We start from the raw sequence: 17,692 nt of genomic DNA on the forward strand, positions 1-17,692 counted from the left end.
GGTAGGAGTTTCCCCGCACCACTGGTCCAGCCTCAGTTTTTATCCTCATTATGGGGGTTGTGTAATCTGATCCTGGATCTACCTCGAACTGCTGCACAAATTACCAGTGGCTGCCCGGATGACGTCATGAGACTGCGTCCAGAAATCGAAGCAGAGAGAGGTCAAAGGAAACGGAAACCGAGCGGTTATTAATTACATGGCTATGTTCACTGCAGCTAATTGTACAAAAACCGTCGTTGCTTCTGATCTAAGTAGAGGACCAACGGATATCACCACCGTCTGTCATGTCGTACTGTAAGCAAGAGGGTAATAGTGCACCTTAAGATTTTCATTCATTTCGCTTGTCCAATGAATGTAATTTAAGGGGCTAGCATGATAACGTTAGGTATCTAGTGAACTTGCGAAGCAGGTCAGCGGTGCTTGTTCCAGCTTGATTTGTGCAGTAATTTCATGTAGCTTAGTTCCAGTCAGTTATAGGGTTTGAAGAGGTCTATAAATGGGGCAATCAAATTCTCAGGATTAATCTGATTTGTAAAGGAAGGCTATTCGTACGAGACGAACACATTAACTTCCACGCTAGCCAGAACTTCAGGCAGAGCTGTCAACGCGTTTACCAGATAAGTAGAGGACCAACGGATATCACCACACTAAGGTCAAAACGCGATCATGGTTCCATTTAGTTCTGACTCGGTGGTATTCAGCCATTCGCTTTGCCCACGACTACTCTGTGTGTGAACTACATCCACGACGCTGTTTTGAAACATTTATAAACGTCAATCATGGCTTTCGAAACGTATGGCCCTTTATCTTTCTTCAGCAAGAACCAATCCTTCAAATAAAAGATATGCTGACCACACTGTTCGCGTTGCGTGAGCAAAATAAATGTACATGGTATTCAATCATTGCACCCACACTGCTCACAATATTCTGCGTAGCATTTATATAACTTGGTTCTATTTGTGATGTGCTGAAAGTCCCGCCTCTCCCATATCCTCATTGATTTTTAGGAGCATATACCCACGTGGGTGGTAGTGTTAATGCACTTTACAGTTGGTTGCCGACCACCTGATAAAGTCAGAAGAAGAAGGAGAGATTACTTGAAACAAACTTTTACCCTTTTATCTGTGGATTAATTGTCGGAGTAAAGGACACTTAATATCCCAGGACAAATTAGTTGCAACAGCAAGCTAGCTAGCTAAATTGACATCAATGTTTAATGCTTTTTGACCTGTCCCAAAATTAATATAGTTGGTTCAGAGTTCGTTTTGATATTTCAACTTGCGTGTCCTGATTGCATCTGGTATGTGTGGACAAAATCAACATGCATTTGGTCAGCATGTTAAGGTGTGTTCACACTGCACCTTAGACTAGGGCTAAGAGTGATTTTAGCCTGGGGCTAAGTGAGTTTTCACACTTGCATATTCTAAAGTGGGCTAGCACCAACCTTAGCCCAGGACTAGCTGGCCCTGCTCCGGAGCACTTTTTGGGGTTTTCCAGTGTGAATCAGGGTCAGGAACAAGTACTAGAATGCCCAGTCCAATCAATAAAGCTGCACTGTTATTTTGACAAGTCAATTCATACTATTTAATCCTATTTGAGTACAAAAACCAAATCCATGCAAAAACATTGATTGCTATGCCTAACAAATGTGGTTATTATGGCTGGCTGGCTAATGTCTTCTCACTTATCAAACTAAAGCTACAAACTACAAATGGAAAGGCAGCAAACACTTCATTTGTCTGTTTTCATAGATTTTCCATTTACTTTTAAATGGATATATCCATGATAATATTGTTGAATGATTCCTACTAGATCAGAAAAGTTGATGCCTCGTTCATGCACACCATTCTCTGTACAGGGGTGAGAAAGAATTTCAAAAGTGAAACATTGTTTCTGAGGTCAGACAGGCAGATGGCGAAGTTTATACAAGCCATCACTGTTGGAAATGCTAGGCTAGACGCAAGATGAAATAATGTGTTAATAAATGCCGTATTGCTTATAACATTGGTCACATGTTGTTTGTCTGTTAGCCCTGGGCTGTGGAATACCAGTGTGATTCCTTAGCCCAGGGCTAAAGCTTAGCCTAGGGTTAACAAATGCTTGTGTGAACACAGGCTAAGCTAGCCCAGGGCCAGTCTAGCCTGTGGCTATGATAGTCCGAGGCTAAGAACAATGCAGTGTGAAAAGGCCTTTTATAGCAGTTTTGCACATATCCATACCGCTATGGGTACCTTACACTTACAGACAGATGTGCAGAGCATGCTAGATAGTTAAACTTACCTCAATGCAGGGATGGGATATGCCACTGTACTCCAATTTGTACCTTTATCCAAATCCACACTGCTCCGTCAAGAAGATTGAAATACTGCTAGTTTTTTTCTGAAAACTGCCCTTTTCATTCTCATGCTCGCTAGCTGTAGCCACTGCAGCCATTTTGGAATGGCTTTGTCAGCCAATCAGCTCCTTTGTTGTTCAACGCATCATGCCATTCCATAATGGCAGCTGTAGCTACTGCTAGCTAGCATGAGGATGAAAAGGGTTTTCAGAGAAAATAGCAGTATTTAAATCTTCTCGATGGAGCAGTGTGGATAAAGGTCAAATTTGAATACAGTGGCATATCCCATCCCTACATCCGACCCATGTCTCGCGCCGGCTCTACGGTGTCCGATTGTAACCATGATTTGCTTTCCGACCTCAGTGCAGCTCAGTGTAAACAAGTATAACAAGTAGGGTCGGTATCTTCTGGCAATCGAAGCGCATGTCATGTCAGGTGACAGTTCAGTTGTTTTTATATCTGGACCCTGCTGGTTAAACATAGTTAGTGGGCATTGATTCAGCGTTCTATTTACAGAACTCTGGTGAAAAACAGCTGATGTCGAATTGTAAACTTAGCAGCTATTATGGCCAACATATTAATAGCCAACCACTTGCCTTGATCCAATAGATAAATGCATTTGTGTGTTTATTGGGTCAGTCAGACCATATTAACCATGAATTTGTATAATTGGTCTCCCACTTTGCTTTAATAAAGCCAGCCTGGAGACAGGGAAGGGGAAGTGCAATTAGCATGTCATGGTCATAGCAGGGTGCCCATTGTTTCCTTAGACATCGCATCTTTTCATGCCATCGTCTCACCTGTGTTTTCACCTTGCCAGGTAAAGATCGCATCATCTTCGTTACCAAGGAAGACCATGAAGCACCTAGCAACGCTGAGCTCATTGCAGATGACCCCAATGACCCCTACGAAGACCAGGGTAAGTGGGCTGTGAATTCATGTCAGGGATGTAGAAGGATTATGAAACACTCAACAGTGGTGTAGTCATTACAAAGGTACCAAAGAGGTGAATTCTGAAGTTACAACCATGTCAATTGAGTGCATTCGGAAAGTATTTAGACCCCCTTGACTTTTTCCACATTTTGTTATGTTACAGCCTTAATCTAAAATGGATTCAATAAATACAAATCCTTTCTGTTCTTTATTTTTAATACATTGACAAAAATGTTTAAAAAACAACAACAGTTTTCACTTTGTCATTATGCGGTATTGTGTGTAGATTGCTGAGGATATTTTTTTTGTTCATCCACTTTAGAATAAGGCTGTAACATAACAAAATGTGGAAAAAGTCAAGGGGTCTGAATACTTTCCGAAGGCACTATATATGTGTGTTTGTGTGAGTGTGTGTGAGTGTGTGTGTGTGTGTATAGAGAGAGATATTACAAATTTAAAACAGAAATACCTTATTTACGTAAGTATTCAAGACCTGAAATTGAGCTCAGGGGTATCCTGTTTCCATTGATCATCCTTGAGATGTTTCTACAACTTGATTGGAGTCCACCTGTGGTAAATTCAGTTGATTGCACATGATTTGGAAAGGCACACACCTGTTGTGTCTATATAAGGTCCCACAGTAGACAGTGCATGTCAGAGCTAAAGCCAAGCCATGAGGTCGAAGCAATTGTCCGTAGAATTCCGAGACAGGATTGTATCTAGGCACAGATCTGGGGAAGGGTACCAAAAAATGTCTACAACGTTGAAGGTCCCCAAGAACGCAGTGGCCTCCATCATTCTTAAATGGTGAAGTTTAGAACCACCTAGACACTTCCTAGAGCTGGCTGCCTGGCCAAACTGAGAAATCGGGGGAGAAGGGCCTTGGTCAGGGAGGTGACCAAGAACCCGATGGTCACTCTGACAGAGCTCCAGAGTTCGACTGTGGAGATGGGAGTACCTTCCAGAAGGACAACCATCTCTGCATCACTCCACCAATCAGGCCTTTATGGTAGAGTGGCCAGACTCTCAGACCATGAGAAAGAAGATTCTCTGGTCTGATGGAATCAAGATTGAACTCTTTGGCCTGAATGCCAAGTGTCACGTCTGGAGGAAACCAGGCACCGCTCATCAGCTGGCCAAAACCATCCCTAAAATGAAGCATGGTGGTATTTTATTAGGATCCCCATTAGCTGTTGCAAAAGCAGTAGCTACTCTTCCTGGGGTCCACACAAAACATAAAACATAATACTGTCAGGGGTGCGTAACTGGTGGCAGGGAAGTCAAACGCAGGAGAGCAGAACTTGGTAAATAGCCAGAGCCGTTTAATGTACATAACTACCGGCATACAAAAATAACAAAACACATGGGCACAAAACCCGTATCGCACCAGTCACATAAAGCACACATACTTACAATAAACAATTCCCGACAAGGACATGGGGGAAACAGAGGGAAACTATACAACATGTAATTAGGAAATCGAATCCAGGTGAGTGAAAACAAGACAAAACAAATGGAACATAAAAAAATGGATCGGTGATGGCTAGAAGGCCGGTGAGGTCGTCCGCCGAACACCCCCCGAACAAGGAGAGGAACTGACTTCGGGAGAAGTCGTGACAAATACAGAATGGCATAATACAGGACATCATTCGACAACAACAGCTCAAGGACATAACTACATACGTTTTTAAAAAGGCACACATAGCCTACATATCAATGCGGACACAAACTATTTAGGTCAAATAGGGGAGAGGCGTTGTGGTGGCAGCATAATGCTGTGGGGATGTTTTTCAGAGACAGGGACTGGGAGTCTCAGGATTGAGAGAAAGATGAACGGCGCAAAGTACATAGAGATCCTTGATGAAAACCTGCTCCAAAGCACTCAAGACCTCAGACTGGGGCGAAGGTTCACATTCCAACAGGACAACAACCCTAAGCATACAGCCAAGACAACGCAGAAGTATCTTTGGGACAAGTCTCTGAATAGTTTTTTTTATTTCACCTTTATTTAACCAGGTAGGCTAGTTGATAACAAGTTCTCCTTTACAACTGCGACCTGGCCAAGATAAAGCAAAGCAGTGTGACAAACAACAACAACACAGAGTTACACATGGAATAAATAAGCGTACAGTCAATAACACAATAGAAAAAAAGAAAGTCTATATACAGTGTGTGCAAATGGCGTGAGGAGGTAGGCAATAAATAGGCCATAGTAGCAAGTAATTACAATTTAGCAAATGAACACTGGAGTGATAGATGTGCAGATGATGATGTGCAAGTAGAAATACTGGTGTGCAAAAGAGTAGAAAATAAATAAAAACAATATGGGGATGAGGTAGGTAGATTGGATGGGCAATATACAGATGGGCTAGGTACAGCTGCAGCGATCGGTTAGCTGCTCGGATATCTGATGTTTAAAGTTAGTGAGGGAAATATAAGTCTCCAGCTTCAGCGATTTTTGCAATTTGTTCCAGTCATTGGCAGCAGAGAACTGGAAGGAAAGGCGGCCAAAGGAGGTGTTGGCTTTGGGGATGACCAGTGAGATATATCTGCTGGAGCGTGTGCTACGGGTGGGTGTTGTTATCGTGACCAGTGAGCTGAGATAAGGCGGAGCTTTACCTAGCAAAGACTTATAGATGACCTGGAGTCAGTGGGTTTGGCGACGAATATGAAGCGAGGGCCAGCTGATTAGAGCATACAGGTCGCAGTGGTGGGTGGTACAGTGGGGCAAAAAAGTATTTAGTCAGCCACCAATTGTGCAAGTTCTCCCACTTAAAAAGATGAGAGGCCTGTAATTTTCATCATAGGTACACTTCAACTATGACAGACAATGAGAAATAAAATCCAGAAAATCACATTGTAGGATTTCTAATGAATTTATTTGCAATTGCTTCCAAAAGGTGCTTCAACAAAGTACTGAGTAAAGGGTCTGAATGCTTATGTAAATGTGATATTTATTTATTTAAAATGGTATAAGTTTGCAAAAATGTCTAAAAACCTGTTTTTGTTTCATCATTATGGGGTATTGTGTGTAGATTGATGAGGGGGAAAAGTCTATTTAATCAATTTTAGAATAAAACTGTAACATAGCAAAATGTGGAAAAAGTCAAGGGGTCTGAATACTTTCCAAATGCACTGTACATGCCAGCAAGGTGAAAAAACTTGCAGTTCTGCCCTTGAGTAAGGCAGTTAACCCTCAACAGCAATTACTTTCTGGGCGCCGATGACGTCGATTAAGGCAGCCCCCTGTACCTCTCTGATTCAGAGGGGTTGGGTTAAATGCGGACGACACATTTTGGTTGAATGCATTCAGTTGTGCAACTGACTAGGTATCCCCCTGCCCTTTCCTCTTATATCTCTATTCCTCTAGGCCTGATTCTGCCTAGTGGGGAGATCAACTGGAACTGTCCATGCCTGGGAGGGATGGCTAGCGGGCCCTGTGGCACACAGTTCAAGGAGGCCTTCTCCTGCTTCCACTACAGCAATGAGGAGGTGAAGGGTTCAGAGTGTATCGACAACTTCCGCGCTATGCAGGAGTGTATGCAGAAGTACCCCGAGCTCTACCCACAGGAGGACGAGAACGAGGGAGTCGCCGCGGGAGGGGCAGATGCTACTGCCCCTGTGCCTGCTGAGAGCTCTGCCCCCGTTGATTCTACTTCACCTGAGCTGGCAGAGGACTCGTCCCCAGCACCAGTGGCGTCTTGTGACTCTACCCTGTCCTCCCCAACACCTGAGTCTGCCCCGTCATCCGACAATACACCCCCCACAGACAGCCAGGCTGCCAGCTAAAATCACCCACTCTCCACCATCCCCCGGTCTCTCCCTGAAACCACTGCCGTGCACAGACCACTCTCTGGGGAGATCAGCTCTGTCAACTGATGCCTCAGACCTGTTCTCTTGGTTCAACATTCATCACGAGGGAGAATTACTTTTAAAGGGGGCCTAGAACTGCAGAGGAGTTAAGGCTCCTACAGGGAATATGCTGTGAGAAGAGGAGGACAATACAAAATAAATACACATCTTTTTTCTTATGCTTTTTTATCCAGTGGTTGTTGAGCTACTGATGTTCCTACAGTGGGGAGTTTGTAGAGGAGGACTTGTTCGCTGAAGGGGACTTTAGTTAAAGGTTTCTCATCCAAAACAATTTAGCTGCTTATTATCAAGCTTCAAATCAGATAATTTGTGCCATTCTATGTTAATTCTACACTGGAGGTGTGTAACCTACTATCAATGTTACTGGTCAGACTAGTTTGTGATCACTTGACTTATGTTAGGCTTGGGCGGTATACCTCATACCAGGGTATTTGGAAATAGTTGGGATGTTTTTTTCAATACTGTTAATGGCATTGAACATTTAAACTATTTATTTGATGTTTTTCAATACATTTTAATATTTGTTGCTAATGTTTAAGTAAATACCCACACAGTCAACTTGTGCAATACTTTAGGAGATAAAGCAGGTTGCGTTCTTCATTTCACCGGTAGTTCTTCATTTCACATAGGTCCCCAGAACAGTTGAGCCAATGACGTGGTTGTTTGTTTGTAAATAGCACAACTGGAGAAAGCGGGAGGTGGTGAGAACAGCTGTGTATTGACTGGTCGCGTTTTATATTGAAAGTCGTGTTTTTTTTTGCTTCAATAGAGTGATCAGGGAAGTGCAACTATAGTTTTCCTTCAGAAAAAAATACGTTAGTGCAACACATTAGGCAGAAAAAAGCTTCATTGTAATCAGATGACAAAAGTACTGCAATGCTATTTGGCTGGCAGTCACACACAAGTAAACGAGCTTGCAATGAAAAAGCAAGGTATTTTTTGCAAAAAATAATGCATGGCCATCGTGTGCCTGTTTATCATAGAAAGAATGTAGCCAGCTACATTTCCTAATGTTTTGCTTAAAGTTAATATTGGAGTTAATCTTTTACCGAAGAAAAGTAGGCTGGCTACACCGAGAAAAGTAGCTTCACATCAGTCAGAGCACTGTCTGCTGATATAATGCCCATTTGTGAATTCTCATCCGAGTGGAGAAGTGCAATTGAAGCACAAAATGAGTCTGATGCAGAGCAGAAATTACATTAAGTAGCATTTTACGTCAGCGTTTACAAAACGCTGCAAGATATTTATTTTTAAAATTTAAATTCTGCATTAAATTGGCTTCCGAGTGGTGCAGTGGTCTAAGGCACTGCATCTCAGTGCAAGAGGCGTCACTGCAGTCCCTGGTTCAAGTCCAGGCTGCATCACATCCAGCCGTGATTGGGAGTCCCATAGGGTGGCGCACAATTGGGCTAGCGTCGTCCGGGTTTGGCCGGGGTAGGCCGTAATTGTAAATAAAAATGTGTTCTTAACTGATGTGCCTAGTTAAATAAAGGTACAATTTTTCAAATTTAAATTAAAGTGACCCCTAAATTTAACTTGCTAAGTAAGTTGCTGAATTAATTAAGTGGAGGCATTATATCGTGTTAGCTTTCTACCGTGTTCTCCCATCTTCTCAGAGCAGGCAGGCCAGTTGCCCTAGCGACTCCAGACTCCACACAGGCACAATGTGTAGTCTACACATGCTGCTTCAGAGCCAGTACTGTTCTTCCTTCAGACAAGCATGCATCAGAACTTTCTTAATTTGCAGTGTCTCACGTTCACATTCACTTGTAAATGTCCAAACTCACAAAAAATAACATTTGGTAGCTCCTAACTATATATGTATAACTTTATGAGCTGGATTGCCTGTTTTTGCAATTCCTTTATTTTTGTTGGCGCCCGTTAGTATATTTAGTCAGCAGCCCCCATTGAAATTCGCTATTACCTGTGCTAATTTTGTTAGCATTCTGTTAGACGCCCAATGTTTTGTTTGTTTTTGCGCCCCCTTGTATACGAACCCTGTAATGCCGTATATCCCGGTATGAGAAAAGGATGGTATGATATGAAAATCTGGATACTGCCCAACCCTACTGCATGTTTGTGTTTGACAGATTATGGTAAGAGATAGGATTAAAGGTTGATTACTCTTGTGTACTAAATTGCTGCTCAAAGATCATGTGACATGTCTGTTTTTCAATTTTAAGTTTTGTCAAAAGTCCTGAATGTTGCTGTTGGCATGATGTTTTTCCACCAATCTGTTCTTTGATTTTTACCTCACTATTACTTAATAGATTTTTCCATCCAATGACCACCCTTCATAACCCATATACCTGAATAAAGTGGAAGTCCATTGTCTATGCAATCATTTCCTCAAAGGAGATAATTAAACACTGCGTGCCAACTGGGATTTGGTTATGGGTTGCATAATAGTCTCTTGAAAGAGGGAGCTGTTGGAAATGTATTGGACAATGACACTGATAATCAGAGGGAGGGTTTTGGAAGATTGGGGTTAAATCCTAACTTGAGATGCGTGTTTTAGGGCTGACCCATTTAGTCAACTGGTCGATAGGCTGTTGGTCGAGCAGTCGCAAATATACATTTCTTTATGGCACACGAGAAACCCGTCAGATTCACGCGGGCCTTAGTGGACTAATCCATTGCGAAGGCCACGGGGATGGCTCACCAGTAGTACATTTACCGTTCTAATCTACAATATTTGTTTGGTGAAGGTAATTTCTGTTAATACATTCAATATATTATTGAGGTATTTTACATTTCTCATTGTCGGAGTGGATACGTTATTTGCGGACCGCACAACCTAAGCTACGCTTGTGAGGAACGTGTTTTTGGTTTATTTCACGAGGGTTATCAATGTTTGGATTGTCTTTTGTTTGTAGCGCTCCTGTCAATGTTCATTAATAATGATGCGCGCCAGATTATGCATAGAAGTAGGCCAAGGCTACCTGGTTTGCGCAAAAAAGTAGACCTATAAATGTGCCCATATGAGGAACTGATAGTATTTCTGATTGTCTTAAAAAACCTGTTCCCAACCCTCCTCCCCTTGCTGATGACCTTAGCTCCTGAAGTTGCCGGTAATAGGCTACACCACGGGTCGGCAACCTTTTCAATTTGGAGTGTCAATTTATCTTACCATTTCTACCAATCTGCCTGCCAGTTATTATTTTCAAAAGTCTCATTGTCGTGGAAAAGTTTCATTTATAATAAAGTCTTAGTATCTCAAAATCATTATCATATGCTTCATCAAAATTCTAAAAGTAACTTATATTTCCATTGCCAACTATGTAGACTAAAAATAGCATACATAAAGCCAACAAATAAAAACATTGCAGCCTGCAGGTAAAACATATTTTGATACAAATAAATATCCTATAAATCACATTGGCCACATGTGACCTGTCTGCAAGGAACTTGAAACATTGAAACAAGGTGTCAAAAAGACACCATTTAACATTTTGACCAAGATTCTTTTTTAGTCAGACAGCCCTAGCGTGTTTAATGCAATGACGTCAATACAGGATTCATGTGAAAATGTGAGATACAGTGTGTTTAAATCTCAGGATTTGAGCCTTTGAGATATGACTCTTCTGGTTAGGTGCCCCAGGTCCTGGAAGGCCAAATATGTTTGGTGCTGGCCGCTATTATCAACAACTCATGTTCTTATGAAGAAAGACTGAGTACATAGAGCGGCCTCTAGTCAGAGCACAGTGAAGGTGCTTCCTTCACCTGCTTTTGACACATGTCATTTCAAGCCTTTAATGCACTGGTACTTTCTTTTACCTGTCCTGTTAAAGTTATTACTGAACAATGTCTTATTACCTCTTTCAAACATTTCTACCCATATGTTTAAATACTGTTCAAACACATGAAACTAGAGCTTCATACATACGACTGGACCATGATGCTTTGAAAGTGAGTCGTCCTCTGGGATCTTGTTCATTCTTCGGTGAAACTGCACCACATACATTGAACCTTGTATCTTTTCAGATTAAGATATTAGCTGCATGTTCCTAACACTTACATTTCTCAGGTTGATCTTTTTATGTACTCTGTAGGCCCTATTTGTTGCAGAAAAGATGGCGGTGGCTGGGACGTGTGTAGACTGCCACCAGAACGTGCACCCTGCGATTGCACTACGCTGAAGAGAAAGACAGGACGCCCAAAAGAGACATGGAGAAGAACAATAGAAAATAAGGTGGAGTGGCTTGACCTGGGGAGCCCTCACTAAGAAGGCTGCAGACTGGAAGCAGTGCACTCTCCTGTGGATGCCTTTATGTGCCTCAAAATGTAAATAAGTGTGTGTGTTTGTTGCACTTTTCATTAGCACACTACACATGAAAAATAAATGATTGGAACTGGACACTGAAAAAAATACAGTACACTAAAAGCAGTCAAAAGCAGCACTGTACTGAGAACCTGGTAGGCATAAAAAGGCATGGCTTTGGTTAAACACAGTCTGAAAAGCTGGTATACTAGGGTTTGTTGTGTCTAGTAGATTCCAGGGGGGTGTTTGTCTGTCTATGTAGGACGCCTCAAGTAAAATCATCTTCATAAGAAAGGCTCTAAAGATTCCAGTATCCAGTCCATCCTCTTTGCATCATATGGCAGGGTTGTAGTCTTATATGGGCACGATTTTCCATAGCAATTATTGGTCAAGACACTTGGTCAAGCCTTATCCACTGAGTTTGTCCCTTTCCTGAATGATCTAGTGAACCAGTGATTTCCATTCAGGGTGCTCTGTTATGGGTTTGGAGAGGGTGTTCAGGGGCAGCCCTGCCTTAGGCCCTCTGATATGTGGGCCCCCAGTTGGGAGGTCCAGGGAACCACCACACTCTGCATGGTGACCAGCAGCCGTCCCGTCCCTGCCTCCTCTGGACCCGCCAGCATGTACTCCACCCCTGGAAGAAGAGGGAGAGGGTTCAGCCTCAATCCTGATTATTGGAACTTATATCAGAGTGAACAGAGTAGCTCCCAACCTTGTGGAAAAATAAGGACAATATTTAGAACATATTGAATATAGTAGCACACTACTCTGTTCTGTTTGGTGATGTATATGTTGGGTTACCTGGATTAAGGATGGGGCAGGTGCACCCCCGGATAGTCCAGGATATGGGGTAGAGACTGTGTGTGCCATGGGAGAGGGGCACCTGTCCTGACCGCAGGACCTTGCGAACTTTGACCTGTACCTCTGCGTGGCTCCCCTTGTCATGAGCAGACAACACACTGGCTTTGATCACTGCCACAGACACACATGAAGACATTCACCAGTTACACCCAGCTAAATCAAAGGATTGTGGAATGTATGCCTAATGTAGCATAAATCCTCACCGGAATTTAACGCCATGTACTGTATGCACTGCTTATATCACTTGACTAGATCAATGGTCAAGAGGCCATTACAGAGTGAGGGGAAAAATGTAAATACTGTGAGATGTACAGTATGTGAGAGCCTTGGAAAATATTTTACCATAGGCATGTTTGGTCTTACAGAGATCCGAGACACTCCTCAACTTTCTCTCCTTACAGCTGCATTTCCCTGGAAGGTGCCATAGACAGACAGTGTCAGCAGTACATGCATGTGTTTACTCAAACCAGTGACAGCAAGCTTTAAGTAGTGAGGTGCATAACTCTAATGCTAGTGTGCATCATCATTCACCTGTGTAGTGCATGGAAGAGACTGTCAGTTCCTTTGACCACACTGCCTCACCCTCACTGGTCAAGGCATGGTCCATGTCAGGAATCTTGCCCCCCATAGGGACATTGAAAACCTGGTTATTTGCATAGCTGCTGAAATGACAACGAGAATATGGAGGTCAGATGAAACTGGTAATAGGAAAGAAAGCCACATTAAAAATGTTGGATTTAGTAGAGAATTTTTTTTTCTTTCCTGTCAAGGCAAAGCCCAGTGTCGGGGTCACAGTTTTGGGGACAAGCACAGGGTTTGCACCCCTCTTCCCCAAAGCCCCAGTACCCAGGGAGACAGTGGCTACAGCTTGTTCCCCCCACACCAGGTCTGCAGTGGCACTGTCCACTCCTGGGGTGGCACCATGGGCACTCCTCCCCAGAGCTGGCTGGTAATGAGCCCAGTGGGTCACACCAACAACCTGTGAAAGAGAGAAAAAGACATAAGACCACACACACACACATATTTCTCCCTCGTCTCTTCTCGCTCTACCCACACATACTACTGTGACAAATCCACACCATTAGAGGCAGATGTTTTAATATACACCCATGCCTGCAATTTCAAGTACTGTTATACATGATGTATAACTGGAATTCACTGACAACAATTAATGTACATCAGATGAAATGTAGCATTCACACGTTATTCTATATTACTTTCACTTGTCCAGATTTTGTCCCGACTTACGTGTGCAGATGTGGGAGGAGCCAAGGGGCATGGCTGGGTGGCGGTGGTAACCGTGGCGACAGCGCTGGCACCTGCGCCCTGCTGTGTTGTGTCGGCATTCGTCACAGACACCCCCACTGGTGGCCCCTGAGGACAGCCACGCCCTCTGGGAGAAGTGACAGCTTGTCGCGTGGCCGTAACACTCACACTCTGGAGCACAGGGAGACAACAATGGGACGGGAGAGAGGACGGAGGGGTTAGTCAACTGGAAGGATAGATTATGCGATGACACCCAACAGTAGGTTTGCCAACACTCCCGGTTTGGCTTGGAGTCTTGACCTCCCTACAAGCAAAACTTTTCCAGGAGATTTGATTCATGTTTGAATGAAAAGTAATAACTGACATATGAACAGTGTTGAAGTATTTCTATGATCTCTCAACATGAGCTTGATTTGAGTTGGCAACCCAGCACTGCCTGGCCATTGACCCATCTTAGTAGGGCACTCACTGTGGCACGGGTGTGGCTCCCCACTGCTGCCGTTGGCTGCCCTCCAGGGACGGTCATTGTATAGAGGGGCACACCTCTCACAGTGTTCTCCTGCTGTGTGGTGAGTGCACACACACCTGCCAGGCACCTGCAATAAAACAGGGCTATTTAACACAAAGGACAAGCTTAGATAATGAAGCATTTTTAACACACACACACACACACACACACACACACACAGGCTGAGCAGGCCACACTCACCATGTCCTTCAGTTTGTCCTGTCCGCCACTGTGTAAACAGTGTTCTGAATGGCCATGACAGAGACAGGTACCTCGAGCCAGGAAAGTGTAAATGGCAAAGGGAGCTGAGGCAGGGGGCTCTGAGCTGGGCTGGGGGGAAGGGAGGAGGGGGGGATTCAGGTCTGTAGGAGGGTAGGAGAGTCCAATGGAGGAAGAAGAGGTGGAAGGTGCGACAGATAATGGGCAGGTCTGGGCCTTGAGAAGTCTGAGGCGGAGGTTGGTGAGGGTCAGCTGGGAAAGGCTCTCTGGACTGTAGGGGTCAACTAATCCACCAGGGCCCAGAATCCGGAATATTACCTTTTGAGAAAGATAAGGATCTACTGTATACTGTTTGTCTACTATGCTTCTAAAATTGTGTCTTACACCACAGAGTAAATGAGACATTCTGTCGCCTTACCTCTCCCCTGCTGCACGGCTTGGCACTGGAGTACCGGGACGTACAGAGCGAGCCAGGCTGACCGGTGTCATCAGGAAGACCAAACGCAAGACTGCAGTTCTGCGCAAACAGCTTGAGTGTCTCCCACGTCCGACCAAAGTCCTGCGAGCGCTCCATGGCCATGGCAGCGGGCCTGGGTGAGTGGAACAGCAGCACCACGTGGGTCAGACAGAAACGAGTCTCCAGGTCCAGACGGACTTCCTCCTCCTGGTCAGTGCCCATGCCCGAGGCCCACCAGGTGGCTGGGTGCTGGAAGGGATCATCCACCATGTGGGCAGGTGGGTGAAGGTCAACTGGACAGGGGTGGAGGGGAGTTGGGCATGGGGAGTGTTGGGACCCATTCCCACAGCAGCCTGAGAGGGATGTGAGGGTCCTGCCACTGGCCAGGTTGCCCATGGGAGGACTGCAGGCATGGTCTACACACCTCGAGGCTGAATATGGGGTGGATGGAGAGAGTTAATGCAGAAGAAATTTAAAATAAGAGATCTGTGTCAATGCACTCAGTGTCCAGCAGGAAAGGAGGCTGCGTCATCCACGTTAACCCAATAATATCAGAGTAAATCAGGTGACAGCAGATTGATGAGTGCTGCATTCTCTGCTCTGAACACATAACACCTCACATAATTTTGCCCCAAAACAATGAAAACATCTCACCCAGTGGCATATGGGCTATTAAGGTGAGCGCAGATGCCGCCCCATGATAATCAGCCCACTTTGCCAAACTCAGGTGCGCACAATATATAGCTTGTCTTTGCCCAGCGTGCCTCTCCATGGTGCTGTTGGAGACGCAGCACTGTGGCGCTCCACCAATGCTCTGTCAACGTCATCGAACATAAATCATGTAGCCTATACAATAGAAAGAGTATATAGTCTCTTTGGGCTTTTCTGTAGACTACAGGGCGACCAGATTTATGACAATGTCATGAGACACTTTTTACATAATCGTGTTTAAGATCAAATAGCATAACTGGCGCACTCTTAAATAAAAATGCGCTTGGATGTGAATATTAATTAACATGTTAACAAACACACCATATTCTAAAAACATGACAGGTCAAAGTAAAATGGACAATAGCCAATGGAATGTAATTATGCTACTCAAGACTACTGTCAGAGAGTTTGCGCAGTGGGCTAAATTGTCATGAGAATGAGCAATTTCAAGTTTAGGCCTATTCGTCATTTTCTGAGCTGTTGATTGCTAAGAAGAAAATATGAACTGCATTTTACAAGATAATGCCATGCCTGAAAACCTGGGTAGCTAACATACAGAGTTTTATGTTTGGGGAAGCTTACAATTGATCCTACCATTTCTACCGATCTGATCTGCGTGCCAGTTAGAATGCTCATATGCGCATTTCAATAATAAAATTTCGTTTCTCAAAATCATTGTCACATTAATACAAATCTGAATTAAAATGATAAATCTATCAAGTTGAAATTAAACGAATGCAAGAGCGCCAGCCTCGGACATATTGACGCATTGATACAGTGCTCTCTGCCATATGGACTGATAAACTGTGGGCCATTGGTGGCTAAAGAAATGAGCGCATGGAACTCAGAGATACCTTAGGCCAATTCAGTAAGCCTATAACTTCCATTGTCAACTAAGTAAACATATATAAAGCCGACAAAATAGAAACAGAAAATATCCTGATGAAAATGCAGGTTCTTGCAATCGCATTTATCCCTCTACTTCCCCCCTGTGCCTTCCTTTCTATTTGTCTTGACTTTAACTATCTAGTGAATTGCAACATTGTACCAAATCAATCAACTGGGTCAAGCCGGAAGCTGTAGCTATAGCAAACTTGCAACATTGTAGCCTATTCCGTGGCCTCCGTTTCCAGTGCACGTGAGTTCTAGACAGACAGCTGTTTTTCTGCGTGAGGGAAAACTGCTCTGGTATTTTTGGGCGCTTCGACTAGGGCAGCATATCAGCAAGGATCGGGCCTGGGTGATAGGCTTTCAGTTATCGATAAAATGTGCCATTCATAACTGTAAAGAGAACAAGCCAGATTACGGAACCTTAAACTGGTGGCACGGCACTGTGTATCCAATTCATCCCACAATGGAATGTAATTATGATACATTCCTATCCACTGCTTCGTCACCATAATAGCGCCGAATATAGGCGTAGCCAACATAAGCATTAGGCCTATATTATTGGAAAAATCGAATCTAAAATGGGGAAATACCATAGGCCTATTAGGATATTATTCATAAGAGTTAAAATAGCCCATGTATGGTGATCTTGAATTCCAGATATAGCCTATAATCTGGCTAGTTGGCTGATAGCCCTTTGCTGCCTCCCGTCATATCAAATTAATATCAAGATGATGGCCACTCACCTGTCCCGCTTTGCATGAGCGCTAAAATTAAAGCGCAGGTAATCGCCAGCATCTCAAATCGAAGACGAACTGTAAGTGGTTTCACAGGCTCAGAATCCCGCTGGATGAGTTATCACCAATCCAATGACAACAAACGTGCACACAGTCAAATAGTCGAATTATTCTCGCCGGTAGTGCCGATGCGCTTCAGCATCACATGTTTTTGTTTATACCCAAAATGAGCGCATTCCAATGAGAACATCAAAATTGCGCATACCTGCCCAAATCCCTGTTATTTGAAATCCTATCGTGGCGCAGTTCGAGTCATCCAAATGTTTTGTTTGACATCTTGTCATTAATAATGATGGGGGAAATGATTGTATTCGCATTCAGAGAATTAACAATTAGCATTAATCAATGACGAAGTGTTCCGTGCGCGGTTGGTCCTTGTCGCACAGATCTCATCTAGGGACAAGTCAGGCATGCCCTCATGTCAACAACGATACCAGCTCGTGTTTCCTCGCACAATACATTGTCATGTTATTGCTACACCTCTACACTCTATGCAGGACCCTATGTGTGTAGCCTATGCCGAAGCCACCTACGGTCAAGTGTTGTCTTGAGTGAGAGTTTAAATGGGCTCACACACGCCCTG

General features: G+C 43.8%; 2 protein-coding genes across 3 annotated transcripts; one reads left to right on the plus strand and one right to left on the minus strand.

Annotated features, from left to right (window-relative positions):
* On the plus strand, positions 1-9,475 carry LOC110527940 (mitochondrial intermembrane space import and assembly protein 40-A). 2 transcript variants are annotated; one of them, XM_021609575.3, is made up of 3 exons: positions 1-306; positions 3,156-3,254; positions 6,639-9,475. In XM_021609575.3, exons 1-3 carry the CDS (start codon positions 285-287, stop codon positions 7,055-7,057), a joined length of 540 nt encoding a protein of 179 aa, XP_021465250.2. In that variant the 5' UTR covers positions 1-284; the 3' UTR covers positions 7,058-9,475. The 2 variants fall into 2 exon arrangements, with proteins under 2 accessions (XP_021465250.2, XP_021465251.2); XM_021609576.3 differs by having other exon boundaries at positions 106-294.
* A 1,109-nt stretch (positions 9,476-10,584) lies between these two features.
* On the minus strand, positions 10,585-17,158 carry LOC110527937 (netrin-4). Its single transcript, XM_090241087.1, has 10 exons — positions 17,059-17,158; positions 14,675-15,144; positions 14,239-14,574; positions 13,999-14,125; positions 13,512-13,700; positions 13,029-13,242; positions 12,795-12,925; positions 12,606-12,674; positions 12,204-12,374; positions 10,585-12,036 (listed from the first exon to the last, which is right to left on the minus strand). The coding sequence occupies exons 1-10, from the start codon at positions 17,108-17,110 to the stop codon at positions 11,900-11,902; spliced, it is 1,896 nt and encodes a 631-aa protein (XP_090097213.1). The 5' UTR covers positions 17,111-17,158; the 3' UTR covers positions 10,585-11,899.
* Between the last annotated feature and the right edge of the window lie 534 nt (positions 17,159-17,692).

The sequence above is a fragment of the Oncorhynchus mykiss genome, chromosome 7, assembly GCF_057628025.1.
Source record: "Oncorhynchus mykiss isolate SJ-2025 chromosome 7, ASM5762802v1, whole genome shotgun sequence".
NCBI lineage: Eukaryota > Metazoa > Chordata > Actinopteri > Salmoniformes > Salmonidae > Oncorhynchus > Oncorhynchus mykiss.